General features: G+C 48.2%; 1 protein-coding gene across 3 annotated transcripts; it reads right to left on the bottom strand.

Moving 5' to 3' along the window:
- LOC115106343 (F-box only protein 11-like) lies at positions 1-27742 on the bottom strand. 3 transcript variants are annotated; one of them, XM_029628959.2, is made up of 20 exons: positions 27431-27741; positions 25905-26059; positions 25436-25517; positions 25185-25329; positions 24847-24976; positions 21634-21717; positions 21393-21525; positions 21190-21296; positions 20975-21086; positions 20761-20867; positions 14943-15080; positions 14628-14845; positions 9029-9209; positions 8812-8934; positions 8568-8653; positions 8127-8458; positions 7907-8014; positions 6959-7067; positions 1944-2042; positions 1-1738 (listed from the first exon to the last, which is right to left on the bottom strand). In XM_029628959.2, the coding sequence occupies exons 1-20, from the start codon at positions 27516-27518 to the stop codon at positions 1609-1611; spliced, it is 2667 nt and encodes an 888-aa protein (XP_029484819.1). In that variant the 5' UTR covers positions 27519-27741; the 3' UTR covers positions 1-1608. The 3 variants fall into 3 exon arrangements, with proteins under 3 accessions (XP_029484819.1, XP_029484818.1, XP_029484821.1); XM_029628958.2 differs by having other exon boundaries at positions 25905-26062; XM_029628961.2 differs by lacking the exons at positions 1-1738; positions 1944-2042 and having other exon boundaries at positions 7054-7524; positions 25905-26062; positions 27431-27742.
- Between the last annotated feature and the right edge of the window lie 79 nt (positions 27743-27821).

Raw genomic sequence — 27821 nt, forward strand, 5'->3', positions numbered from 1 at the left:
TGATCTAATAAAGTTTTATTTTCTTACAAACGACCAGTTTCCCGTCTTCTTTTTTTTTTTTTTCTTCTTCCTAGGAAATGAAACCCTTTTTGAATTCATACTAGCATCTACATAATGGTTGTATTAATACTTCACAATATATTAAGTCTAGGGTTGTGTCCCCCTGGTCAGACGTTATTGATGCGTGCCAGATCTTATGCCTGGGAAGGTATTTTACGCATCAAATTAACCACATATGTAATAGCAATCTGGTTCCCGACGGCACAGTCGACGACGTGGCACGTAGCGTCTGAACAGGGGCACACGACCTTGATGTTATGGTACACATGCATACGATCCAGGCTGTATGAGGAGCCACAGTCACCAGAATACAAAGACAGAAAAAGGAAGGGGGGAGAGAATAGTAGAGGGAGAGATCAGGGTAAGGAAGAGAGCGGGGGAAGTAGGGAGGGAGGAGAGGGAACAAGAAGGGGAGAGAATATGAGAGGGCACTGCAGAACGACTCCTCTGTCCCAGTTTGAAAAAGGCCTGACCGCCCCGTATCTGACTCTCTCCAGAAACATTGACTGCATATGAACACAACCATACACATGCACACTTCCAACAAACACACACACAATCTTCCACCAGTCCTACATCTACTAGCCCGGAGAGAGTCTTTAGTGTTAAACGTGATTCTCTTTCACAGAAAGAACAAATTCACTGGGACAGTAACAGCTACTGCAGCAAGCCTGGGGTCAACACGACAAACATTTATAATTATAATATATAATAATAAAAAGACATTCAAATACAGTAAGATTTTTTGCTTGTAAATACAAAACTACATGAGAAAGCATTAAAATAATATCTGTTGATCAGAATAACATATTATAAAAGCAGAGGTGCTTGATCAAAGTCCCTCTTCCGTTAGCAGTACATATGTATATATCAGCCATCCACTGCCTAGTAACAGATGCCTCTGAACAGGAAGTGCTTTCTCAGTGAGTGGGGCTAAATCTCCTTTCTTCCTGTCTTGGGAGGAAGTTCGATTCCCAGGATCCTGAAGAGTCGCCGAGAGGTGAGGGGTCACAGGCGAAGGAAGTCTCATTGGCCACTCTGACATCATCCGAGTAGCCACTTCCCTACCCTCTCCACACTCACTCTCCATCCTCTACCTGGCCATTTGGCGTCCAGAGATGCAATGGTGAGAATCTCATGTGGCCGTTCAGTACGAGTCAGTTTCTCAACACACCAGAGGCTAATCCAGACCAGACCAGTCAAATTCAGTACGAGTCAGTTTCTCAACACAGTACACCAGAGGCTAATCCAGACCAGACCAGTCAAATTCAGACCAGCTTCATAGTTCCCTTTAGAAGAGACTCCCAAGTCCATCACTGTCTCGGTCTCTCTCTGAATCTCAGGGTTCCTCATGCCAGTCCCTGCTGAAAACACCGTGTTCAGTCTCTCTGGCTCCCTATGGCCAGCGTGTGTGAGTGGTGTATATGTCTGTGTGTGCGCGCGCATATATAGGAGTGTGTTATGAATGTGTGTTATGTAGTGTGTGTTATGTAGATTATAGGGGGTGTGTTTATGTAGTGTGTGTGTGTACATGTGATGTGTGTGTGTTCAGTTGTGTTGCAGCGTGTTGGACTCTATGGGCGGGGCTGAGTCGTAAAGTGTGTCCGTGTCGTGTGTGGGTTCTCCAGCCAGAGTACAGGGGTTGGACAGAGTTCCCGCTCCACAGTCACAGAAAAACCTAGAGAGAGAGAGAGATTGGGGGGGAGGCACATGGATTACAGGACAGGGCGTGAGAGAAAGAAAGATCCAAAACATAATGAAAACATAAATCTAAAAAGATTCTCGTCGAAAACTAGTTCTGACAGTCCTTCAATTCTTCTGAAACAGAACGCCACAGGTGGGACCATCTAGTTGGTAGTAAACGGTTGGTGTGGGCTACTCACCTATCGTGCCGTATAAACTCCACGTCGTGTCCTTGGTGACACTTCTTGATGCAGTTCACACAGATGGCGTTCCGGTCTGTCGTATTGCAGGTGTGACACCTGGACACACACAGGTCAAAGAAAACATCAGTGGAGTAACTGCTGTGTACTTGTAGGAGTCGTGCATGGGCTGGTGTGTGTACTTGTAGGAGTCGTGCATGGGCTGGTGTGTGTACTTGTAGGAGTCGTGCATGGGCTGGTGTGTGTACTTGTAGGAGTCGTGCATGGGCTGGTGTGTGTACTTGTAGGAGTCGTGCATGGGCTGGTGTGTGTACTTGTAGGAGTCGTGCATGGGCTGGTGTGTGTACTTGTAGAAGTCGTGCATGGGCTGGTGTGTGTACTTGTAGGAGTCGTGCATGGGCTGGTGTGTGTACTTGTAGGAGTCGTGGCTGGTGTGTGTAGGAGGAGTCGTGCATGGGCTGGTGTGTGTACTTGTAGGAGTCGTGCATGGGCTGGTGTGTGTACTTGTAGGAGTCGTGCATGGGCTGGTGTGTGTACTTGTAGGAGGATGGGCTGGTGTGTGTACTTGTAGGAGTCGTGCGGCTGGTGTGTGTATGTGTATGGGCTGGTGTGTGTACTTGTAGGAGTCGTGCATGGGCTGGTGTGTGTACTTGTAGGAGTCGTGCATGGGCTGGTGTGTGTACTTGTAGGAGTCGTGCATGGGCTGGTGTGTGTACTTGTAGGAGTCGTGCATGGGCTGGTGTGTGTACTTGTAGGAGTCGTGCTTGGGCTGGTGTGTGTGTCTGTGTACTTGTAGGAGTCGTGCATGGGCTGGTGTGTGTACTTGTAGGAGTCGTGCATGGGCTGGTGTGTGTACTTGTAGGAGTCGTGCATGGGCTGGTGTGTGTACTTGTAGGAGTCGTGCATGGGCTGGTGTGTGTACTTGTAGGAGTCGTGCATGGGCTGGTGTGTGTCTGTGTACTTGTAGGAGTCGTGCATGGGCTGGTGTGTGTATGTGTACTTGTAGGAGTCGTGCATGGGCTGGTGTGTGTACTTGTAGGAGTCGTGCATGGGCTGGTATGTGTACTTGTAGGAGTCGTGCATGGGCTGGTGTGTGTACTTGTAGGAGTCGTGGGCTGGTGTGTGTACTTGGGAGTCTGGTGGGCTGTATGTGTACTTGTAGGAGTCATGCATGGGCTGGTGGGCTGGTGGGCTGGTGTGTGTACTTGTAGGAGTCATGCATGGGCTGGTGTGTGTACTTGTAGGAGTCATGCATGGGCTGGTGTGTGTACTTGTAGGAGTCATGCATGGGCTGGTGGTGTGTACTTGTAGGAGTCATGTGGGCATGGGCTGGTGTGTGTGTGTACTTGTAGGAGTTGTGCATGGGCTGGTGTGTGTACTTGTAGGAGTCATGCATGGGCTGGTGTGTGTACTTGTAGGAGTCATGCATGGGCTGGTGTGTGTACTGTAGGAGTGTGGGCTGGTGTGTGTACTTGTAGGAGTCGTGCTGGGCTGGTGTGTACTTGGAGTCATGCATGGGCTGGTGTGTGTGTACTTGTAGGAGTCATGCTGGTGTGTGTACTGGGCTGGGCTGGTGTGTACTTGTAGGAGTCATCATGGGCTGGTGTGTGTACTTGTAGGAGTCTGGTGGTGTGTACTTGGGAGTCTGCATGGGCTGGTGTGTGTACTTGTAGGAGTCACTGGTGTGTGTACTTGTAGGAGTCGTGCATGGGCTGGTGTGTGTCTGTGTACTTGTAGGAGTCGTGCATGGGCTGGTGTGTGTAGGAGTCATGCATGGGCTGGTGTGTGTACTTGTAGGAGTCATGGGCTGGTGTGTGTACTTGTAGGAGTCTGTGTATGCATGGGCTGGTGTGTGTACTTGTAGGAGTCATGCATGGGCTGGTGTGTGTACTTGTAGGAGTCGTGCATGGGCTGGTGTGGGCTGGTGTGTGTACTTGTAGGAGTCATGCATGGGCTGGTGTGTGTCATGCATGGGCTGTAGGTACTTGTAGTCATGCATGGGCTGGTGTGTGTACTTGTAGGAGTCATGCATGGGCTGGTGTATGTACTTGTAGGAGTCGTGCATGGGCTGGTGTGTGTCTGTGTACTTGTAGGAGTTGTGCATGGGCTGGTATGTGTACTTGTAGGAGTCGTGCATGGGCTGGTGTGTGTACTTGTAGGCTGGTGCATGGGCTGGTGTGTGTACTTGTAGGAGCTGTGTGCTTGGGCTGGTGTGTGTATGTGTACTTGTAGGAGTCGTGCTGGTGGGCTGGTGTGTGGTATGTGTACTTGTAGGAGTCGTGCATGGGCTGGTGTGTGTACTTGTAGGAGTCGGCTGGGCTGGTATGTGTACTTGTAGGAGTCATGCATGGGCTGGTGTGTGTACTTGTAGGAGTCATGCATGGGCTGGTGTGTGTACTTGTAGGAGTCATGCATGGGCTGGGCTGGTGTGTCATGCATGGGCTGGTGTGTGTACTTGTAGGAGTCATGGGCTGGTGTGTGTACTTGGGCTGGGGCTGTGTGTGTACTTGTAGGAGTCATGCATTGGGAGTCTGGGGCTGTGTGTGTCTGTGTACTTGTATGGAGTCATGCATGGGCTGGTGTGTGTACTTGTAGGAGTCATGTGCATGGGCTGGTGTGTGTACTTGTAGGAGTCATGCATGGGCTGGTGTGTACTTGGGCTGGTGGTGTGTGTACTTGTAGGTCAGTCTGTGCATGGGCTGGTGTGTGTACTTGTAGGAGTCGTGCATGGGCTGGTGTAGGAGTGTGCATGTGTGTGTGTACTTGTAGGAGTCGTGCATGGGCTGGTGTGTGTACTTGTAGGAGTCGTGCATGGGCTGGTGTGTGTACTTGTAGGAGTCATGCATGGGCTGGTGTGTACTTGTAGGAGTCGTGCATGGGCTGGTGTGTGTACTGTGTATGGGCTGGTGTGTGTACTTGTAGGAGTCGTGCTTGGGCTGGTGTGTGTCTGTGTACTTGTAGGAGGGCTGATGTGTACTTGTAGGAGTCATGCATGGGCTGGTGGTGCTGTAGGAGTCATGCATGGGCTGGTGTGTGTACTTGTAGGAGTCATGTCTGTGCATGGGCTGGTGGGCTGGTGTGTGTACTTGTAGGAGTCATGCATGGGCTGGTGTGTGTATGTAGGAGTCTGCATGGGCTGGTGTGTACTTGTAGGAGTCATGGACTGGTGTGTGTACTTGCATGGGCTGGTGTGTGTACTTGTAGGAGTCATGCATGGGCTGGTGTATGTACTTGGGAGCTGGTGTGTGTGTCTGTGTACTTGTAGGAGTTGTGCATGGGCTGGCTGGGCTGTGTGTGTGTCTGTGTACTTGTAGGAGTCATGCATGGGCTGGTGTGTGTACTTGTAGGAGTCGTGCATGGGCTGGTGTGTGTGTAGGAGTCGTGCTGGTGTGTACTTGTAGGAGTCGTGCATGGGCTGGTATGTGTACTTGTAGGAGTCGTGCTTGGGCTGGTGTGTGTACTTGTAGGAGTCGTGCATGGGCTGGTGTGTGTATGTGTACTTGTAGGAGTTGTGCATGGGCTGGTATGTGTACTTGTAGGAGTCATGCATGGGCTGGTGTGTGTACTTGTAGGAGTCATGCATGGGCTGGTGTGTGTACTTGTAGGAGTCATGCATGGGCTGGTGTGTGTACTTGTAGGAGTCATGCATGGGCTGGTGTGTGTGTCTGTGTACTTGTAGGAGTCGTGCATGGGCTGGTGTGTGTACTTGTAGGAGTCGTGCATGGGCTGGTGTGTGTACTTGTAGGAGTCGTGCTTGGGCTGGTGTGTGTCTGTGTACTTGTAGGAGTTGTGCATGGGCTGGTATGTGTACTTGTAGGAGTCATGCATGGGCTGGTGTGTGTACTTGTAGGAGTCATGCATGGGCTGGTGTGTGTATGGGCTGGGCTGGTGTGTGTCTGTGTACTTGTAGGAGTCATGCATGGGCTGGTGTGTGTGTACTTGTAGGAGTCATGCATGGGATGGTGTGTGTACTTGTAGGAGTCATGCATGGGCTGGTGTCGTGTACTTGTAGGAGTCATGCATGGGCTGGTGCTGGTGTGTGTACTTGTGTCTGTGTCTGTGTACTTGTAGGAGTTGTGCATGGGCTGGTATGTGTACTTGTAGGAGTCATGCATGGGCTGGTGTGTGTACTTGTAGGAGTCATGCATGGGCTGGTGTGTGTACTTGTAGGAGTCATGCATGGGCTGGTGTGTGTACTTGTAGGAGTCATGCATGGGCTGGTGTGTGTACTTGTAGGAGTCATGCATGGGCTGGTGTGTGTACTTGTAGGAGTCGTGCTTGGGCTGGTGTGTGTCTGTGTACTTGTAGGAGCTGTGCATGGGCTGGTGTGTGTACTTGTAGGAGTCGTGCATGGGCTGGTGTGTGTACTTGTAGGAGTCATGCATGGGCTGGTGTGTGTACTTGTAGGAGTCATGCATGGGCTGGTGTGTGTCTGTCATGCATTGGTGTGTGTACTTGTAGGAGTCATGCATGGGCTGGTGTAGTCGTGCATGGGCTGGTGTGTGTACTTGTAGGAGTCATGCATGGGCTGGTGTGTGTACTTGTAGGAGTCGTGCTTGGGCTGGTGTGTGTACTTGTAGGAGTCGTGCATGGGCTGGTGTGTGTACTTGTAGGAGTCGTGCATGGACTGGTGTGTGTACTTGTAGGAGTCATGCATGGGCTGGTGTGTGTCTGTGTACTTGTAGGAGTCGTGCATGGGCTGGTGTGTGTACTTGTAGGAGTCATGCATGGGCTGGTGTGTGTACTTGTAGGAGTCGTGCTTGGGCTGGTGTGTGTCTGTGTACTTGTAGGAGTTGTGCATGGGCTGGTATGTGTACTTGTAGGAGTCGTGCATGGGCTGGTGTGTGTACTTGTAGGAGTCGTGCTTGGGCTGGTGTGTGTACTTGTAGGAGTCGTGCATGGGCTGGTATGTGTACTTGTAGGAGTCGTGCATGGGCTGGTATGTGTACTTGTAGGAGTTGTGCATGGGCTGGTATGTGTACTTGTAGGAGTTGTGCATGGGCTGGTGTGTGTACCTGTAAAAGTCATGCATGGGGTAGGAGGTGTAGCTGGAGATCTTGTAGAGACATTGTCCTCTGCTCACAGCTTTCTCTATGGCGTCCTGGTTATTCATTATCTTATTATCTGGAAGAGAGGCGGAACAGAGGATGAGAGCCTGTCCACTTGATAGACATTCCCAAAAGATCACATACCCAGAGAGTGCAGTGACCAAGAACCTTTTTCTATACAGTCTAAGCCAGCCATAGTCACTGCGCGTCTCACGGCAACCCTATTGGCGTCTCTCTGCAACAATCTGAATGAATGTGTTGTGCAAAGTTATTATTCAGTCAGCTGAATGTGCTGCTTAATTAGTACATCGAACCATGGTTACGCCAGTAACCTCTAGTATCCACTATTAGCAGCTGGGACAAACACAGATAATATTCCTAGGAATTTGACTAGAGCTGTTGAACAGAGTATGACCCCATTCCTGAAAGCAGAGACTCTCAGGAACACATACGTGTCTTCTGTTTCCATCTACGACGAACACAAGCTGTGTAGGACTCGTTAGAAGGCAGAGTGATGAATCTGCGCAGAATGACTGGGGGAAATGAACTGATTAAAACCATATACTTCCTTCAGACTGAAATCTAACAAATACCTTTGAGCTATAACTTTTGAGATAATGGCAATGAGGCCATATTCAAAAGATTCATCAAATTATTTAGTAACATTTGCGTCTAATAGCCAAGTGTCCTACAATGGAGAATGAAATAGCTTGTTTGTCCATGTTAATTAGTATCTATAAATATCATGTGTGAATTAATTTGAATTCTTGCCCCCCCCCCCCCCTTCTCCGACAGGTAGCCTAGGGTGGCTTGCCCAGCGAGGTTGTTTCACAAGTGGCTACTTCAGAAATACACTGACTACCACTGGTCTGGCCTGTTAGCGCTATATTACCCTACCCTGTTAGCGCTAGCTACCTTTCATGGTGACGTTCACCCCAGAGGCGAGGAACAGGCCTCCGAAACGGTTGTTGAAGATCTGGTTCCCCTCCAGAGTTGCAGTGGCGTGGTTGGTTATCTCGATACCTGAGACAGGAAATGACATCCTCAACACAGGCAACGGACGGCGAGTAGGTTACAGTATTGACCAGTCAGGACAGTAAAGTTGATGTGAAATGTTTACACATGAGCAGCTCACCTGCAGCAAAACCGTCAAAGATGCGGTTCTTGCGGAGCACCGGGTGGCTGTTGGTGCTGATGAGGACCCCTGCCTGGGCGTTCCTGAAGATATCGTTCTCCTCCAGGAGACCTCTCCCTCCGTTGAAGATACAGATGCCTCCGTCTCTCCCGTCGTGGATCTTGTTGCGCCGCAGCGTGGGGTTGCTGTCCGTCTTAATCCACACGCCCGCCATGGCGTTGTCGAAGATCTCATTGTCCTCGATGAAACCCAGACCGGAGTTGTAGACCAGGATGCCTCCGTTCTGTCCTCCCCAGATCTTGTTGCGTCGGATCTTGGGGTTGCTGCCCGTCCTATAGACAACCAACAGTGTTAGTAAAACCGCTATCTAACATTAGTCAAACGTTATCGTGCGCCCCGCGTGTCCTGCGTTGGACTGGCGTGTGAGGAGGCAGGACATACCGTATTTGAACACCGGAGTACATGTGATTGTAGATGTCGTTGTCTTCCAACACCCCATGGCCGTTGTCATAGAAATACACGCCAACCTGAGAGGGAGGAAGGGCGTTAGGTTGGACTTAGAAACAATTTAGAGTTCCGACACTAATGAGACAGGCCTCCAATTCTCACAGGATACAAGAATATCCCGTATGTATTTGTTCTTCCAACGAGAACGGTGAGAGAATGAGTGTGGGCTGTGTGTTACCTGTTTGCCGCTGTGGATGCGGTTCCTGCGGAGGACAGGTGTGCTGCCGGTTGTCACCCAGACTCCTGCCAGCGTGTTGCTGTACACCTCGTTCTCCTCGATCACACCCTGGCCCTTCTCATGCTGAACACACACAACACTTAGCAACATCTCCTGAGACGCACAAGTCCAAGGATCTATATGAGAACAATAGTTTGAAGAGTGTGTGTTTGTTTACCACGTAGATGCCGCCGTGCTGTCCGTCGTGGATCTTGTTGTGGCGTACAATTGGGCAGCTGTTGGTTCTGATTTGGATTCCTGCCAGAGCGTTGCCATGGATATCGTTCCCCTCTATCAGGCCACGCCCATCGCCAAATATGTACACGCCCCCTTGGTTACCATTAAAGATTGCATTACCCCTAGAGACGGACAGAACGTCAACAAACAGCCCATAATACTGAGAGAGGGGTTAGTGTCTATAATTTCATAGAGTAGTTTTATGTGTGTGTGTTTCCTGCATCGTAGTGCAACTATGCGTGTGTATGTGTAACAGCATTGTAGGGGTGTATGTGTACCGTATCGTAGGGTTACTGTGTATGTGTAACAGTATTGTAGGGGTGTATGTGTACCGTATCGTAGGGTTACTATGCGTGTGTATGTGTAACAGTATTGTAGGGGTGTATGTGTACCGTAGGGTTACTATGTATGTGTAACAGTATTGTAGGGGTGTGTGTGTAACAGTATTGTAGGAGTGTGTGTGTACCGTATCGTAGGGTTACTGTGTATGTGTACCGTATTGTAGGGGTGTATGTGTAACAGTATTGTAGGGGTGTGTGTGTACCGTATCGTAGGGTTACTGTGTATGTGTAACAGTATTGTAGGGGTGTGTGTGTAACAGTATTGTAGGGGTGTATGTGTAACAGTATTGTAGGGGTGTGTGTGTACCGTATCGTAGGGTTACTGTGTATGTGTAACAGTATTGTAGGGGTGTATGTGTAACAGTATTGTAGGGGTGTGTGTGTACCGTATCGTAGGGTTACTATGCGTGTGTGTGTGTAACAGTATTGTAGGGGTGTATCGGACCTCGGTCCGCAGGTAGTATTACATTTCATTACATTTCATTATAGTACAACGGTTTGATTTGTCTAATCTTAGCAATTCCTTCTTAGCTAGCTACACAGCCGTCTTTGTATCATAGATAATTGCGTAATTATCGTATTTCGTCGTCCTAACGCAGTCTACACTGCCCTGCAGCTAGCCAGCTAGCTAACGTCCACCGTTAGCTAGTCCACCGTCTACCGATTAGCAGCACAACTATTACACTCAACTGAACGACTTGATTAGTGTAGTGTTAGCTAGCTACATAGTTGTCTTTTTGCTGTCTTCGTACCCAAGATAATTGTGTAGTTTAGAGTGTGTAGTTTTATGTCGTCCTTAACATAGGAGACTCTGCTAGCTAGCCAACAGCTAGCCAACGTCTACCGAACAGAACTTCTGCACTCAACAATCCGGTCGCATTTCGCCGCTCCACAGGTAGTATCACATTTTTCATTTCATTTCATTACAGTACAACGGCTTGATTTGTTTGATCGTAGCTAGCTACATAGCTAGCTACATAGCCGTCTTTGTATCAAAGATAATTGTGTAGTCTAGAGCGATTTCCTAGGTTAACTAGCCAGCTATTGTCGTTCTTTCAACGCAACGTAACGTAATCATCACTGCTAGCTAGCCAGCTAGCCCCGAATAGCAGCACAGTAGAAACTATTACACTCAACGGAACGACTTGATTAGTGTAGTGTCAACAAACGCAGCCAATGCCAACTAGCCTACTTAGTCAACAACGCAGCCTCTGCCAGCTAGCCTACTTCAGCAGTACTGTATCATTTTAATCATTTTAGTCAATAAGATTCTTGCTACGTAAGCTTAACTCTCTGAACACTCGTGACGTGTAGTCCACTTGTCATTCCAATCTCCTTTGCATTAGCGTAGCCTCTTGTGTAGCCTGTCAACTATGTGTCTGTCTATCCCTGTTCTCTCCTCTCTGCACAGACCATACAAACGCTCCACACCGCGTGGCCGCGGCCACCTAATCTGGTGGTCCCAGCGCGCACGACCCACGTGGAGTTCCAGGTCTCCGGTAGCCTCTGGAACTGCCGATCTGCGGCCAACAAGGCAGAGTTCATCTCCGCCTATGTCTCCCTCCAGTCCCTCGACTTCTTGGCACTGACGGAAACATGGATCACCACAGACAACACTGCTACTCCTACTGCTCTCTCTTCGTCTGCCCACGTGTTCTCGCACACCCCGAGAGCTTCTGGTCAGCGGGGTGGTGGCACCGGGGATCCTCATCTCTCCCAAGTGGTCATTCTCTCTTTCTCCCCTTACCCATCTGTCTATCGCCTCCTTTGAATTCCATGCTGTCACAGTTACCAGCCCTTTCAAGCTTAACATCCTTATCATTTATCGCCCTCCAGGTTCCCTCGGAGAGTTCATCAATGAGCTTGATGCCTTGATAAGCTCCTTTCCTGAGGACGGCTCACCTCTCACAGTTCTGGGCGACTTTAACCTCCCCACGCCTACCTTTGACTCATTCCTCTCTGCCTCCTTCTTTCCACTCCTCTCCTCTTTTGACCTCACCCTCTCACCTTCCCCCTACTCACAAGGCAGGAAATACGCTCGACCTCATCTTTACTAGATGCTGTTCTTCCACTAACCTCGTTGCAACTCCCCTCCAAGTCTCCGACCACTACCTTGTATCCTTTTCCCTCTCGCTCTCATCCAACACTTCCCACACTGCCCCTACTCGGATGGTATCGCGCCGTCCCAACCTTCAGCTCTCTCTCCCCCGCTACTCTCTCCTCTTCCATCCTATCATCTCTTCCCTCTGCTCAAACCTTCTCCAACCTATCTCCTGATTCTGCCTCCTCAACCCTCCTCTCCTCCCTTTCTGCATCCTTTGACTCTCTATGTCCCCTATCCTCCAGGCCGGCTCGGTCCTCCCCCTCCCGCTCCGTGGCTCGACGACTCATTGCGAGCTCACAGAACAGGGCTCCCGGGCAGCCGAGCGGAAATGGAGGAAAACTCGCCTCCTGCGGACCTGACATCCTTTCACTCCCTCCTCTCTACATTTTCCTCTTCTCTCTCTGCTGCTAAAGCCACTTTCTACCACACTAAATTCCAAGCATCTGCCTCTAACCCTAGGAAGCTCTTTGCAACCTTCTCCTCCCTCCTGAATCCTCCTCCCCTCCCCCCTCCTCCCTCTCTGCAGATGACTTCGTCAACCATTTTGAAAAGAAGGTCGACGACATCCGATCCTCGTTTGCTAAGTCAAACGACACCGCTGGTTCTGCTCACACTGCCCTACCCTGTGCTCTGACCTCTTTCTCCCCTCTCTCTCAGATGAAATCTCGCGTCTTGTGACGGCCGGCCGCCCTACAACCTGCCCGCTTGACCCTATCCCCTCCTCTCTTCTCCAGACCATTTCCTGGAGACCTCCTCCCTTACCTCACCTCGCTCATCAACTCATCCCTGACCGCTGGCTACGTCCCTTCCGTCTTCAAGAGAGCGAGAGTTGCACCCCTTCTGAAAAAACCTACACTCGATCCCTCCGATGTCAACAACTACAGACCAGTATCCCTTCTTTCTTTTCTCTCCAAAACTCTTGAACGTGCCGTCCTTGGCCAGCTCTCCCGCTATCTCTCTCAGAATGACCTTCTTGATCCAAATCAGTCAGGTTTCAAGACTAGTCATTCAACTGAGACTGCTCTTCTCTGTATCACGGAGGCGCTCCGCACTGCTAAAGCTAACTCTCTCTCCTCTGCTCTCATCCTTCTAGACCTATCGGCTGCCTTCGATACTGTGAACCATCAGATCCTCCTCTCCACCCTCTCCGAGTTGGGCATCTCCGGCGCGGCCACGCTTGGATTGCGTCCTACCTGACAGGTCGCTCCTACCAGGTGGCGTGGCGAGAACCGTCTCCACACCACGTGCTCTCACCACTGGTGTCCCCCAGGGCTCTGTTCTAGGCCCTCTCCTATTCTCGCTATACACCAAGTCACTTGGCTCTGTCATAACCTCACATGGTCTCTCCTATCATTGCTATGCAGACGACACACAATTAATCTTCTCCTTTCCCCCTTCTGATGACCAGGTGGCGAATCGCATCTCTGCATGTCTGGCAGACATATCCGTGTGGATGACGGATCACCACCTCAAGCTGAACCTCGGCAAGACGGAGCTGCTCTTCCTCCCGGGGAAGGACTGCCCGTTCCATGATCTCGCCATCACGGTTGACAACTCCATTGTGTCCTCCTCCCAGAGCGCTAAGAACCTTGGCGTGATCCTGGACAACACCCTGTCGTTCTCAACTAACATCAAGGCGGTGGCCCGTTCCTGTAGGTTCATGCTCTACAACATCCGCAGAGTACGACCCTGCCTCACACAGGAAGCGGCGCAGGTCCTAATCCAGGCACTTGTCATCTCCCGTCTGGATTACTGCAACTCGCTGTTGGCTGGGCTCCCTGCCTGTGCCATTAAACCCTACAACTCATCCAGAACGCCGCAGCCCGTCTGGTGTTCAACCTTCCCAAGTTCTCTCACGTCACCCCGCTCCTCCGCTCCCTCCACTGGCTTCCAGTTGAAGCTCGCATCCGCTACAAGACCATGGTGCTTGCCTACGGAGCTGTGAGGGGAACGGCACCTCAGTACCTCCAGGCTCTGATCAGGCCCTACACCCAAACAAGGGCACTGCGTTCATCCACCTCTGGCCTGCTCGCCTCCCTACCACTGAGGAAGTACAGTTCCCGCTCAGCCCAGTCAAAACTGTTCGCTGCTCTGGCCCCCCAATGGTGGAACAAACTCCCTCACGACGCCAGGACAGCGGAGTCAATCACCACCTTCCGGAGACACCTGAAACCCCACCTCTTTAAGGAATACCTAGGATAGGATAAAGTAATCCCTCTCACCCCCCCTCCCCCTGAAAAGATTTAGATGCACTACTGTTCCACTGGAGGTCATAAGGTGAATGCACCAATTTGTAAGTCGCTCTGGATAAGAGCGTCTGCTAAATGACTTAAATGTAATGTAAATGTATGTGTACCGTATCGTAGGGTTACTATGCGTGTGTATGTGTAACAGTATTGTAGGGGTGTATGTGTACCGTAGGGTTACTATGTATGTGTAACAGTATTGTAGGGGTGTGTGTGTAACAGTATTGTAGGAGTGTGTGTGTACCGTATCGTAGGGTTACTGTGTATGTGTACCGTATTGTAGGGGTGTATGTGTAACAGTATTGTAGGGGTGTGTGTGTACCGTATCGTAGGGTTACTGTGTATGTGTAACAGTATTGTAGGGGTGTATGTGTAACAGTATTGTAGGGGTGTGTGTGTACCGTATCGTAGGGTTACTATGCGTGTGTATGTGTAACAGTATTGTAGGGGTGTATGTGTACCGTAGGGTTACTATGTATGTGTAACAGTATTGTAGGGGTGTATGTGTAACAGTATTGTAGGGGTGTGTGTGTACCGTATCGGTTACTGTTACTTGTGGGGTGTATGTGTAACAGTATTGTAGGGGTGTGTGTGTAACAGTATTGGGTTAGTGGTGTGTTGTAGGGGTGTGTAACAGTATTGTAGGGGGTGTGTGTGTACCGTATCCGTATCGTAGGGTTACTGTGTATGTGTAACAGTATTGTAGGGGTGTGTGTGTAACAGTATTGTAGGGGTGTATGTGTAACAGTATTGTAGGGGTGTGTGTGTACCGTATCGTAGGGTTACTGTGTATGTGTAACAGTATTGTAGGGGTGTATGTGTAACAGTATTGTAGGGGTGTGTGTGTACCGTATCGTAGGGTCGCTGTTGGAGGTGATCCAAACTCCAGCGAAGTTGTTGGCGTAGATCTTGTTTTCTATAAACTGTCCCCGTCCTTTCTCATGCACATAGATGCCCCCTGTCTGGCCATGGTGGATCTCACAGCGAACCACTGTAGGGTTGGCATACGCCTTCACCTCAAAGCCTGCTATACGATTCCTGTGGATGTTACAACTCTCAAAATAACCCTGAGGGGAGAGAGAAATACTGTCAGCATTGCAATGTACAGCACCAATGTAAAAACCTGAGAAATGGTGGGTGAGAGGTTATAGGTCAGTGAGTTACCATGCCGTGGTCGAAGGTGAAGACTCCTACATCTCGGCCGTGGTGGATGTGGTTTCGTCTGATGATGGGGTTGCCATGGTTTTTAACCCAGATTCCCGCCAATGCATTATTACTGATCTCATTATCCTCATAGATACCCTGCAACACATTATGACACCATTATCTTCATAAATACCCCGCAATATATTGTCACATCATTATACCACAGCATTGTTGAATACTTGTTTCTGATTGGCCAGGAGGGCATTAAAACCAGAAAACGGGACAGTTGGGAAATACATCGGGACACCTTGCAATCATGATGCAATATGCTCCTACAGTCGTGGCCAATAGTTTTGAGAATTACACAAATATTAATTTCCGCAAAGTTTGCTGCTTCAGTGTCTTTAGATATTTCTGTCAGATGTTACTATGGAATATTGAAGTATAATTACAAGCATTTCATAAGTGTCAAAGGCTTTTATTGACAATTACATGAAGTTGATGCAAAGAGTCAATATTTGCAGTGTTGACCCTTCTTTTTCAAGACCTCTTCAATCCGTCCTGGCATGTTGTCAATTAACTTCTGGGCCACATCCTGACTGATGGCAGCCCTTTCTTGCATAATCAATGTTTGGAGTTTGTGGGTTTTTGTTTGTCCACCCGCCTCTTGAGGATTGACCACAAATTCTCAATGGGAACTGCCGATCTGCGGCCAACAAGGCAGAGTTCATCTCAGCCTATGTCTCCCTCCAGTCCCTCGACTTCTTGGCTCTGACGGAAACATGGATCACCACAGACAACACCGCTACTCCTACTGCTCTCTCTTCGTCCGCCCACGTGCTCTCGCACACCCCGAGAGCTTCTGGTCAGCGGGGTGGTGGCACCGGGATCCTCATCTCTCCCAAGTGGTCATTCTCTCTTTCTCCCCTTACCCATCTGTCTATCGCCTCCTTTGAATTCCATGCTGTCACAGTTACCAGCCCTTTCAAGCTTAACATCCTTATCATTTATCGCCCTCCAGGTTCCCTCGGAGAGTTCATCAATGAGCTTGATGCCTTGATAAGCTCCTTTCCTGAGGACGGCTCACCTCTCACAGTTCTGGGCGACTTTAACCTCCCCACGTCTACCTTTGACTCATTCCTCTCTGCCTCCTTCTTTCCACTCCTCTCCTCTTTTGACCTCACCCTCTCACCTTCCCCCTACTCACAAGGCAGGCAATACGCTCGACCTCATCTTTACTAGATGCTGTTCCTCCACTAACCTCACTGCAACTCCTCCAAGTCTCCGACCACTACCTTGTATCCTTTTCCCTCTCGCTCTCATCCAACACTTCCCACACTGCCCCTACTCGGATGGTATCGCGCCGTCCCAACCTTCGCTCTCTCTCCCCGCTACTCTCTCCTCTTCCATCCTATCATCTCTTCCCTCTGCTCAAACCTTCTCCAACCTATCTCCTGATTCTGCCTCCTCAACCCTCCTCTCCTCCCTTTCTGCATCCTTTGACTCTCTATGTCCCCTATCCTCCAGGCCGGCTCGGTCCTCCCCTCCCGCTCCGTGGCTCGACGACTCATTGCGAGCTCACAGAACAGGGCTCCGGGCAGCCGAGCGGAAATGGAGGAAAACTCGCCTCCCTGCAGACCTGGCATCCTTTCACTCCCTCCTCTCTACATTTTCCTCCTCTGTCTCTGCTGCTAAAGCCACTTTCTACCACTCTAAATTCCAAGCATCTGCCTCTAACCCTAGGAAGCTCTTTGCCACCTTCTCCTCCCTCTTGAATCCTCCTCCCCCTCCCCCTCCTCCCTCTCTGCAGATGACTTCGTCAACCATTTTGAAAAGAAGGTCGACGACATCCGATCCTCGTTTGCTAAGTCAAACGACACCGCTGGTTCTGCTCACACTGCCCTACCCTGTGCTCTGACCTCTTTCTCCCCTCTCTCCAGATGACATCTCACGTCTTGTGACGGCCGGCCGCCCAACAACCTGCCCGCTTGACCCTATCCCCTCCTCTCTTCTCCAGACCATCTCCGGTGACCTTCTCCCTTACCTCACCTCGCTCATCAACTCATCCCTGACCGCTGGCTACGTCCCTCCCGTCTTCAAGAGAGCGAGAGTTGCACCCCTTCTGAAAAAACCTACACTCGATCCCTCCGATGTCAACAACTACAGACCAGTATCCCTTCTTTCTTTTCTCTCCAAAACTCTTGAACGTGCCGTCCTTGGCCAGCTCTCCCGCTATCTCTCTCAGAATGACCTTCTTGATCCAAATCAGTCAGGTTTCAAGACTAGTCATTCAACTGAGACTGCTCTTCTCTGTATCACGGAGGCGCTCCGCACTGCTAAAGCTAACTCTCTCTCCTCTGCTCTCATCCTTCTAGACCTATCGGCTGCCTTCGATACTGTGAACCATCAGATCCTCCTCTCCACCCTCTCCGAGTTGGGCATCTCCGGCGCGGCCCACGCTGGATTGCGTCCTACCTGACAGGTCGCTCCTACCAGGTGGCGTGGCGAGAATCCGTCTCCTCACCACGTGCTCTCACCACTGGTGTCCCCCAGGGCTCTGTTCTAGGCCCTCTCCTATTCTCGCTATACACCAAGTCACTTGGCTCTGTCATAACCTCACATGGTCTCTCCTATCATTGCTATGCAGACGACACACAATTAATCTTCTCCTTTCCCCCTTCTGACGACCAGGTGGCGAATCGCATCTCTGCATGTCTGGCAGACATATCAGTGTGGATGACGGATCATCACCTCAAGCTGAACCTCGGCAAGACGGAGCTGCTCTTCCTCCCGGGGAAGGACTGCCCGTTCCATGATCTCGCCATCACGGTTGACAACTCCATTGTGTCCTCGTCCCAGAGCGCTAAGAACCTTGGCGTGATCCTGGACAACACCCTGTCGTTCTCAAATAACATCAAGGCGGTGGCCCGTTCCTGTAGGTTCATGCTCTACAACATCCGCAGAGTACGACCCTGCCTCACACAGGAAGCGGCGCAGGTCCTAATCCAGGCACTTGTCATCTCCCGTCTGGATTACTGCAACTCGCTGTTGGCTGGGCTCCCTGCCTGTGCCATTAAACCCCTACAACTCATCCAGAACGCCGCAGCCCGTCTGGTGTTCAACCTTCCCAAGTTCTCTCACGTCACCCCGCTCCTCCGCTCTCTCCACTGGCTTCCAGTTGAAGCTCGCATCCGCTACAAGACCATGGTGCTTGCCTACGGAGCTGTGAGGGGAACGGCACCTCACTACCTCCAGGCTCTGATCAGGCCCTACACCCAAACAAGGGCACTGCGTTCATCCACCTCTGGCCTGCTCGCCTCCCTACCACTGAGGAAGTACAGTTCCCGCTCAGCCCAGTCAAAACTGTTCGCTGCTCTGGCCCCCCAATGGTGGAACAAACTCCCTCACGACGCCAGGACAGCGGAGTCAATCACCACCTTCCGGAGACACCTGAAACCCCACCTCTTTAAGGAATACCTAGGATAGGATAAAGTAATCCTTCTCCCCCCCCCCCCTTAAAAGACCTAGATGCACTATTGTAAAGTGGCTGTTCCACTGGATGTCATAAGGTGAAAGCACCAATTTGTAAATCGCTCTGGATAAGAGCGTCTGCTAAATGACTTAAATGTAATGTAAATGATTAAGGTCTGGGGAGTTTCCTGGCCATGGACCCAAAATATCGATGTTTTGTTCCCCGAGCCACTTAGTTATCACTAAGGTGATCCATCATGCTGGAAAAGGCATTGTTCTTCACCAAACTGTTCCTGGATGGTTGGGAGAAGTTGCTCTCAGAGGATGTGGTGGTACCATTCTTTATTCATGGCTGTGTTCTTAGGCAAAATTGTGAGTGAGCCCACTCCCTTGGCTGAGAAGCAACCCCACACATGAATGGTCTCAGGATGCTTTACTGTTGACATGACACAGGACTGATGGTAGTGCTCACCTTGTCTTCCCAGACAAGCTTTTTTCCGGATGCCCCAAACAATCGGAAAGGAGATTCATAAGAGAAAATGACTTTACCCCAGTCCTCAGCAGTCCAATCCCTGTACCTTTAGCAGAATATCAGTCTGTCCCTGATGTTTTTCCTGGAGAGAAGTGGCTTCTTTGCTGCCCTTCTTGACACCAGGCCATCCTCCAAAAGTCTTTGCCTCACTGCTGTGCATGCAGATGGACTCACACCTGCCTGCTGCCATTCCTGAGCAAGCTCTGTACTGGTGGTGCCCTGATCCCACAGCTGAATCAACTTTAGGAGACGTCTTGGCGCTTGCTGTACTTTCTTGGGCGCCCTGATGACTTCTTCACAACAATTGAACCGCTCTCCTTGAAGTTCTGGATGATCTGATATATGGTTGTTTTAGGTGCAATCTTACTGGCAGTAATATCCTTGCCTGTGAAGCCCTTTTTGTGCAAAGCAATGATGACAGCACGTGTTTCCTTGCAGGTAACCATGGTTGACAGAGGAATAACAATGATTCCAAGCACCACCCTCCTTTTGAAGCTTCCAGTCTGTTATTCGAACTCAATCAGCATGACAGAGTGATCTCCAGCCTTGTCCTCGTCAAGACTCACACCCGTGTTAACGAAAGAATCAGACATGATGTCAGCTTTGTGGCAGGGCTGAAATGCAATGGAAATGTTTTTTTGGGGCATTCAGTTCATTTGCGTGGCAAAGAGGGACTTTGCAATTAATTTCAATTAATCTGATTACTCTTCATAACATTCTGGAGTATATGCAAATTGCCATCATACAAACTGAGGCAGCAGACTTTGTGAAAATGTATATTTGTGTCATTCTCAAAACTTTTGGCCAGGACTGTACACATGCAAACCGTAACTTGCTACAATTACAGAAAGCTAAACCAACAACCACACACCAAAATTGGAAACATAGTAAACACAGGTCCAACGATGAAAAACGTACCTAGCAAGCGATTTGTTTTTGCAAATACATACTTCTCTTAATAGCACCTGATCTAGCGTGGTGAGTGAAACACGTATTTATCTGGTCACTACTGTTGCAGTCACTATCCAAGTGGTGCTATGCTGTCAAATCCTTCTACATGTAGTTTGACCCGCTGCTTTCAGCATCTGATATATATTTTTTAAAATTCAATTGCCATGTTGGCAGGTTTGCTAGCAACAAACTATATAGCTAACTTCTAGCCTAGTGTTTGATATGCAATGCTATCTCCTCGTAATGAACAGTGTTGACGAGTGTCCTGATGAGAAGGAACACACTTCTGCTCTGCCAAGTAAAAACAGGCATCAGCTCATTGTTATGGATGTAGGCAAAGGAATGTCAATAGAAAACAGTTTAAACAAATGCAAATGCAGCTACTTTGCTGTTATTCTGGCTGCAGAGGCCATGACTGTGTCAGCCGTAGCTAGTTGGCTAGCTAGCAAGCAAGGGATAAGAACGTTGCCAGCGAGCATGGCAATGGAACATAGACAACCAACGACTGGGTAGCGAACTAATCGAATGAAAGATCACATCTCTAGCAACCAGAAGATGTGATAGTATGAATTCACTTAAACATTTAAATATCAACGAATACATTTAATTTCTACCAGTAAATGTGTGCTTTAACATTGTTTTCCTTGGCAACTGTGGTATACGCCTCTGCTCCTCCGTACATTACCTTGGCAAACGGACTCGGCTCCCCCTCGTCCAATATTTCCAAGGTAATGAACAGAACGTGGGCGTTTATCCCTTACGTATCCCCATAGATACCATGCAATACATTATCCTCATTGATATCGTGCAGGAATACATAGTCAGAGAGATTTTTTAAGGAGTGGTTAGTGGTGTGTATGGTCGGTGATGTGTTTTGTTTACCTGTGCATGGTCGGTGATGTAAAGTCCAACGTTCTCACAGTCGCTGATGTTGCAGTGTTTGATGGTAGGACACGCCCCCTGGCCGCTCACACAGACAGCCGAGCCCACTGGAGTAGAGAAACTACATTACCCAACATCCCCCACTGGAGACAAACTAAACAGGCAAAACACAGGCAAAACACACAAGCCCTACTGCGGACTGTGTGCACATTACCTGTGCAGGTAGATCTGATGATACAGTGGTCTATGTTGGGAGAACAGTTGACAGTGATCTCCAGACAGTGGTGGGCGTTGTGGTGCTGAGCCGACTTATCATCTGGGTTAAACTGAAGATGAAACAACAGGTTAGAGGGGAGATGTGGGGAGAGTGTGTGTGTGTGTGTGTGTGTGAGAAAGAGAGAGAGAGTTGGATCGGTGTTAGCAGCGCACCCTAATAGTCATGTATCCTACGTAGGCGTCCTCCGATCCCTCCATGAAGACAAACGTCGAGTCTCTGGTGTTCTCAATAACCACTTTATCAGACACCTTTCCAGGAGCTACACACACAAAAAGAAAGGCAATTTCTACCACTAGATAATACAGACAGAGGCAGCAAGAGACAGACAGATAGACAGACAGACCACACACAGTACCTGCTCCAATCATGGTGATAGGGGACTCTATGTAGATCCACTCGTCAGTGTAGATCCCAGAGTGGACAAAGATCAGCCCATCAAAATGACTTTCCTGCACCCCTCCTAACGCATCTTCTATGGTGTCATAGTACTGGAGACAGACACGGTTACATCAAATCAAGCTTGAATGGAGCTGACTCGCAGCCATATTGAATAATGTGCTTTCAGTAGACCATGAGTATAATTATGTGTCTCTTACAAGCATATTCTCCCTGCCTTTGAACCTCCCAGGGTTGCTGTAGAAATGTTCAGCAAAGCCTGGCTTCACATGTGCTCCTTTATACTGCAACACAATTTTACAACAATGTTAAAATAACATCAACACAATGTTTGTCGAACCACACACACACACCAGTATAATACATAGAGTAGCCAGCCAAATAGAAAATGTAGCCAACCAGGCACCCCTGGGCCTTTCAGATTATTTTCTCCAAAAGCAGCTCTATTTTGGTGGCCTCTGGTACATTCTAATGTATTGATTCCATTTAAAATACACAGCCAAATGACTTAATACTTTAGAGAATTTACCTCCCAGATTGGAAAAATGTGTTGTGGTATTTTTTTTAGGAAAGACATGACTTTAAAATTACTTTAAAAAATATTAATTCAGTGTATTGTTAGTTGTTTTGGATTTAGTCTAGTTCCAGGCCTATATGATCAGGACTATTTTCTAAGAAAGAGAACATTTAACTTTTTTAATGTTAACATTTAACCTGTCTTCTCTTGATTAGTTATATTTACAGTTTCACGACAAGATATGAATTGTCAATGTTTTTTCTTCAAATTCTGTATTTTATTAAAACAAACAAAAATTACAGTATATAGCCCACATTTTATTTTTCATGTTTTCGCATTCAAAAATCACTTCTTTAAAAAAAAATGTAGTCCACAACAATGCAGGAGACCACTTTTGAGGACAGTGAAAAGTCGTAAGACATTTTAACTTTGGGATGTAGTTACCCTTTAATTCCAGTGAGCACCTAGCAATAGGCTGTTAGCTTGTTTTTGTAGCGCACATACCATGGTAGAGTTGGCAAAACAAATACCAGTGGTGAAACAGTCCCCAATTATCATACTGGAGTAAAAGAAGAGATACCTTAATAGAAAGTTACTCAAGTAAAAGTCACCCAGCAAAATACTACTTCAGTAAAAGTATTTGGTTTTAAATATACTTAAGTATCAAAAGTAGAAGTTAAAATTTAACTAATTTAGAATGGCTTATATTAAGCAAATCAGACGGCACCATTTTCTTGTTTTTAAAATGTACGGATAGCGAGGGGGAACACTCCAACACTATTTACAAAAGATGCATTTGTGTTTAGTGAGTTCGCCAGACTATAGGCAGTAGGGATGACCACGTGTCCTCTTGATAGGTGTGTGAATTTCACCATTCTCCTGTCCTGCTAAGCCTTCAAAATGTAACAAGAACTTTTGGTTGTCAGGGAAAATGTTTGCAGTAAAAAGTACAATATTTCTATAGAAATATAGTGAAGTAAAAGTTGTCAAAAATATAAATTATTAAGTAAATATACCCCAAAAAACTACTAATACTTTCAAGTATTTTTACACAAGTACTTTACACCACTGACAAATACCCACTGACTTGATGAAAATAATCATGATATCATTCTGCCAGGTAAGCTTGGACTACTTGTTAACATTTCATTGAGAAGCAGGGCTTGACATTGACTTTTTTTTTGCCATTCCGTTAGATTAATGTAATGTTTGTTCACGAAGCAGCACGGCAGGAGAAACGTAGCACGCATTAAACTGAACGAGAGGCTTAATTGGACAAGTCATAATCAAATGGAGAGAAAATAGAACACGTGGTCGTCTATAACAATAAGACACTGCAGTGTCCTCTAGAAAAATAGGCTTCGGCTATTGGCCCAGATCGCCCTACATTCGAAAGAGAGAAAAAACTAAACATTTTCTGACCGGATATGTGGCGCTGCTGTAAGACTCTTAGGTCTGTTTACATTGTTATCTTGCTTTGTGTAAATATGACATATTTATTTAAATAGGCTAAAGCAAATAGGACTGTAAGTAATTTACTCAGAATGTCAAATATGCATTGCCCTGCTGTGCACTGCCTGGTCCTATTCTGATCAGGGTAATTGTTTTGAGAGTGATTTTTATTACTTGAATGAACTTAAATCTATATTCTGGTTGTCCACCATTTCTTTTTTTACTTTCCCCCAGACAAACCTTAATGTCAAGCCCCGAGAAGGTTTATGGGAAAGCCTTTCCATCTACCAGAAGACTGTTTTCATTAGCATCATTGCTAACGCCCCCCCCCCCCACACACACAGGAGCATTCTCGTTGCCTATTCAGTAAGCTGCAGGAAATTAAAATCACTGATGCATTCTGTTCATGTCGTATGATAAACTTGGGCAAATTAACTCATTTTCAAGACATTTTGTTGATTACCCCCTAAGGTCAAATGTTTTTATATTGTTGAAACCGTTTTAATGCCTGGATTCCGCGAGGGCCCTAATGATCATATTTGGACCAGAATGAGGCTCTCCACTAACTATCGTTCCTGCAGTGATGATTCACCACCTTCCTGAAATGTTTTCATAATTTATCTCCAGATAATCGCCAAAAACCCTGGGCCTACCAGTAGCCTATGCAAATTAGGGAGACAAATGAACGTCTCTCTCACCGATGCGATTCTGAAGGGCCACACGGACTGACAAGAGTCAGTCCCTTTAGCACCACTGTCTGACAAGCCCCGTCATCATAGGAAAGGAAACCCAGGAAATCCTTTGGTTTACTTGTCCCAATGCAATACCATGGACCTATAACCACATTGCATGATTTATGACTGGCAAGGGTTATAGATCTGCTTTACTTAGTCAGTCGGACACCTTTTATAAACCAGTCAACATTTGCTGGTCAATTGTCAATCACAGCACAGTAAATAGCCTACTATCCACCACGACGCCGCGTGGCTATATGAAACATGCAATAGAAAATAAATCAATGTGCCAGAAAATAATAGTTAAGACTAAGTGGTGGATTTCAACTCATCGTTACCACTTACATTACATGTGACGAGCAAATTCTCTCCCTCCTCAGTGTATAGAAATGAGACTGCAAACAAACACAGCGCACACAAATTGTACCGGGAGGTGGGACAGACAGCAGACTTAGTTTCCCTGTCATCGCCACTGAGGTATGGGCCATCGCCCTCTGTGACTGACAGGCGCCTATCCTAGATCGCCAGAAAATGCATATCGTTCATTCTAGCGGACTCGACAGACTAGTAAATTTAAACTTTAAAATGAAAAGGAGCCTAGTTAAAATGAAGTAGAAAAAGTAGCAGGCTGAAAATGATTATGTAACCGGCTAATTAACCAAATTCATGCACTAATGGAAAACACTGACACACACACACAGTCGACGCACCAGTTGTTGGAAGCTGTCCTTCCAGGGGTTGGGGTGGTCGTGTTCCTCAGGACTGACCTGGTAGAACTTGCCTGGCTCGGGGTGCATCATGGGACGGGTGTACTCAAACACCTCCATGTACAGACGCTTCCTGGACACAAACAGAAAGGCAAAGGTCAATTTCAGGCATAGAGGGATGCACAAATCAACAGCCTTCATGTCAGTGTGGACCAATAACGATCGATAGTGACAGATTTCTTTTTTGGGGGGTGACATATCAGTTAACTACAATGGGCAAGAAAATGTGTCACGGTTTTCCCTTCAGTATATAGAGTCACAGTCCACTGAAGATTGTGTACCAGAGTATAGGGTCGTTGGCTAGCTGGCTGAAACGTTTGCAGACACAGGCAGTCTGACAGAGGTCCTGCTCCAGGAGGTATGAGAAGATCTTCAGAACCACCTCATCTGGAAGCTTCTGCTGCAGGTACTGCTCTGCTAGAGCCGCTACACACAGATTCCATTAGTATTAATAGATGATCCATACAGTTGTAGAAAGAGCCACGCAGACACCTCACGTCATTGACTAGTACGCAGAGACACACATTCTTACCCGGCAGGTCGTGGCTCCTGCCAGAGACCCTGGCTCGTTTGGCTCGGTGACCGAAGGGTTCTGTCGTCGAGGTGGACGCTCCCTGTGTCAGAACACATATCAGTAACACACACACAGCTACCTCCCCCAATGACTGAGACACTAACACACACACATTCTGTCTCTCACACCAATACTGTCCTCTACCATACTCCCGAAATGTACACTGGCGCCAGTGGGAGTTCACACTGTTTCAAAAATAATGTATCAGAATAACATAATATATGCCATTCAGCAGACACTTTTATCCAAATCGACTTAGTCATGCATGTATACATTTTACATATGGGTGGCCCCGGGAATTAAACCGGCAACCCTGGTGGTGCAAGCACCCTGCTCCACCATCAGAAATACAGGACCACAAACCAGTCCTTTTAAACCCATTAAGGGACGTGAACAAACACAGAATGGTGCTCTCTCTCGGTCTGACCTCCATAGCGGTCTTGCTGGGGCAGGCCGCTGCAGTACTGGAGGCTGTTCTCTTGGGCAGTAGAGACTTGCGTCGGAGCTGGTAGGGGCTGTTCCCAGCTGCAGGCCCAGACTCCTCCACAGCCACCTCCGCTGCTGCAGCTGGAGCCTCCTCATCTGCTGGACACACAGAGGACACAGTCAGAACAAAGTCTGACACATATAGGCTGTGTTTACACTGGCAGCCCAATTCTGATTTGTCCACTAATATGTCCTTTGACCAATTATGTCAGATCTTTTCCATAGCTGATCTGATTGGTCGAAACACAAATGAGTGTGAAAAATATCAGAATTGTGCTGCCTGTGTAAACACAGCGCAAAGACACATACATCTTCTCCATCAGCACAGTTCAACAGACAAACACCAACAGGTAGATGCCATTTAAACAACACCATCCACCCACACAGACTAATCACTACTGTAGTTGGTAAGGGTGTAAAGGGCTGATTAAACACACATTTATTAGTAATGACAGCTGATCAGTGTCATCCTAGTCCGCCTCTTCTAAAACGACTTTAGGTCATTCATAGACTGGGTGGTGTCATGGATGTGTTTAATATATGACAGGGGTAAGCTATTGTATTACAAGGCTGTGTGGGTGACAGATTATGGTTGGTGATTGATAACTGCAGATGCATCCCTGCGGTTTGACTACCAGAATAGGGCCTGACTGTGCCCCACAATGTCCTTCCCTAGCTGGCCACCGGCCTCTTGACCATCACACTGCGATAACAAAGCCACAGCCCCTATAAGCCCCGAAAAGTTGACCTGCGGGTAAACGGGCCGACCAGACCTGCACCGACGAGTCAAAACTCAACTACGTAGGTACTACTGTTCGCTAGTAAATCTGCCAGGTAAACAAACACAGCAACGTTAGCACTCAGTTAGACATAACTGGTTAGCTTAACTAGGTAGTTAGATTGCTGAATTAAATGTCTGAGTGTGAGCCACGCAGTTAACTAGCTGGTTGACTGCTTAACAAGCGGCTGATCGTTCATCGCTGAAGTAGACATTCATAGCTAGTCGTTAAGCGAGCTAAAGTAACTCGCTAGTTACTGGAGTATGGGCAGCACACCCCAAAAATGTCAGTTCAAAATACAACGCAGATTAATTTCGTCAGAAACCGATGATAGCTAGCTAGTAACGTTACTGCCATGCCCATGAACATTCACAATCTGCCAAAGTCGGTGGGTTCGCCTTGGTCGACGTTATGGATGGCTGCATAGTTATATGGGCTAGTTAACGTCAGCTAGTCAACGCGTTAGCGAACTACGCAGCAGGGAAAGCACTCACGCTACCCCCCCAGCCCCACTGGTAGCCACAGTCACTCAAGCCAAACAAAGCGCGGCCTGTGCCACAGAGGTACAAGCCTCGGCTTTGCCTAAATAACACTCTCGTTCCAGGCAGCTGAGGCTGGGGGTCACTGTGGAGCCTTGCCGTCCTGACACGACTACAGCCCTACAGTGCTCTGGCGATGGTCCTCTCACCTCGGTCCCCCTCGTTCCGGTCGGGCTGCACCGGGCGCGGCCTTGAGACTCGCCTGGGTCTCCGGTTGGTGGCTCTGACGGAGTTCATTTTTTGGAGAGTCTGTTGTTAAAATACAGAACGCTTTCCTCGACCATCCGCTTCACGCTTTAACACCAGGCCTAGACTACAACCCGGTGAGCCTCTCTCTCAAACCACCCTGCGCGCTAACTATCTACCCGGGTGTAGTTAGTGTTTTTCGGACTGCTCGCCACCAGCTCCGTATCTAGCAGGAGGAGCCATTAACTCACACAGGGACATTCGGAAAAAAACACTGGAGGATATCTGCCACCAATCACACCCTGGGCTCACAGCGACCTCCTGTGGCCAAGCATACACAGGTCCTCTTGAGAA

The sequence above is a fragment of the Oncorhynchus nerka genome, linkage group LG23, assembly GCF_034236695.1.
Source record: "Oncorhynchus nerka isolate Pitt River linkage group LG23, Oner_Uvic_2.0, whole genome shotgun sequence".
Lineage (NCBI taxonomy): Eukaryota > Metazoa > Chordata > Actinopteri > Salmoniformes > Salmonidae > Oncorhynchus > Oncorhynchus nerka.

Coding starts and splice junctions, on each gene's coding strand:
- LOC115106343 (XM_029628958.2), bottom strand. CDS start 27,518: ATGAACTCCGTCAGAGCCACCAACCGGAGACCCAGGCGAGTCTCAAGG. Junction 21,087..21,189: donor TAGGATACATGACTATTAGG/GTGCGCTGCTAA, acceptor TTTCATCTTCAG/TTTAACCCAGATGATAAGTC. Junction 20,868..20,974: donor CATCAGATCTACCTGCACAG/GTAATGTGCACA, acceptor TCTCTACTCCAG/TGGGCTCGGCTGTCTGTGTG.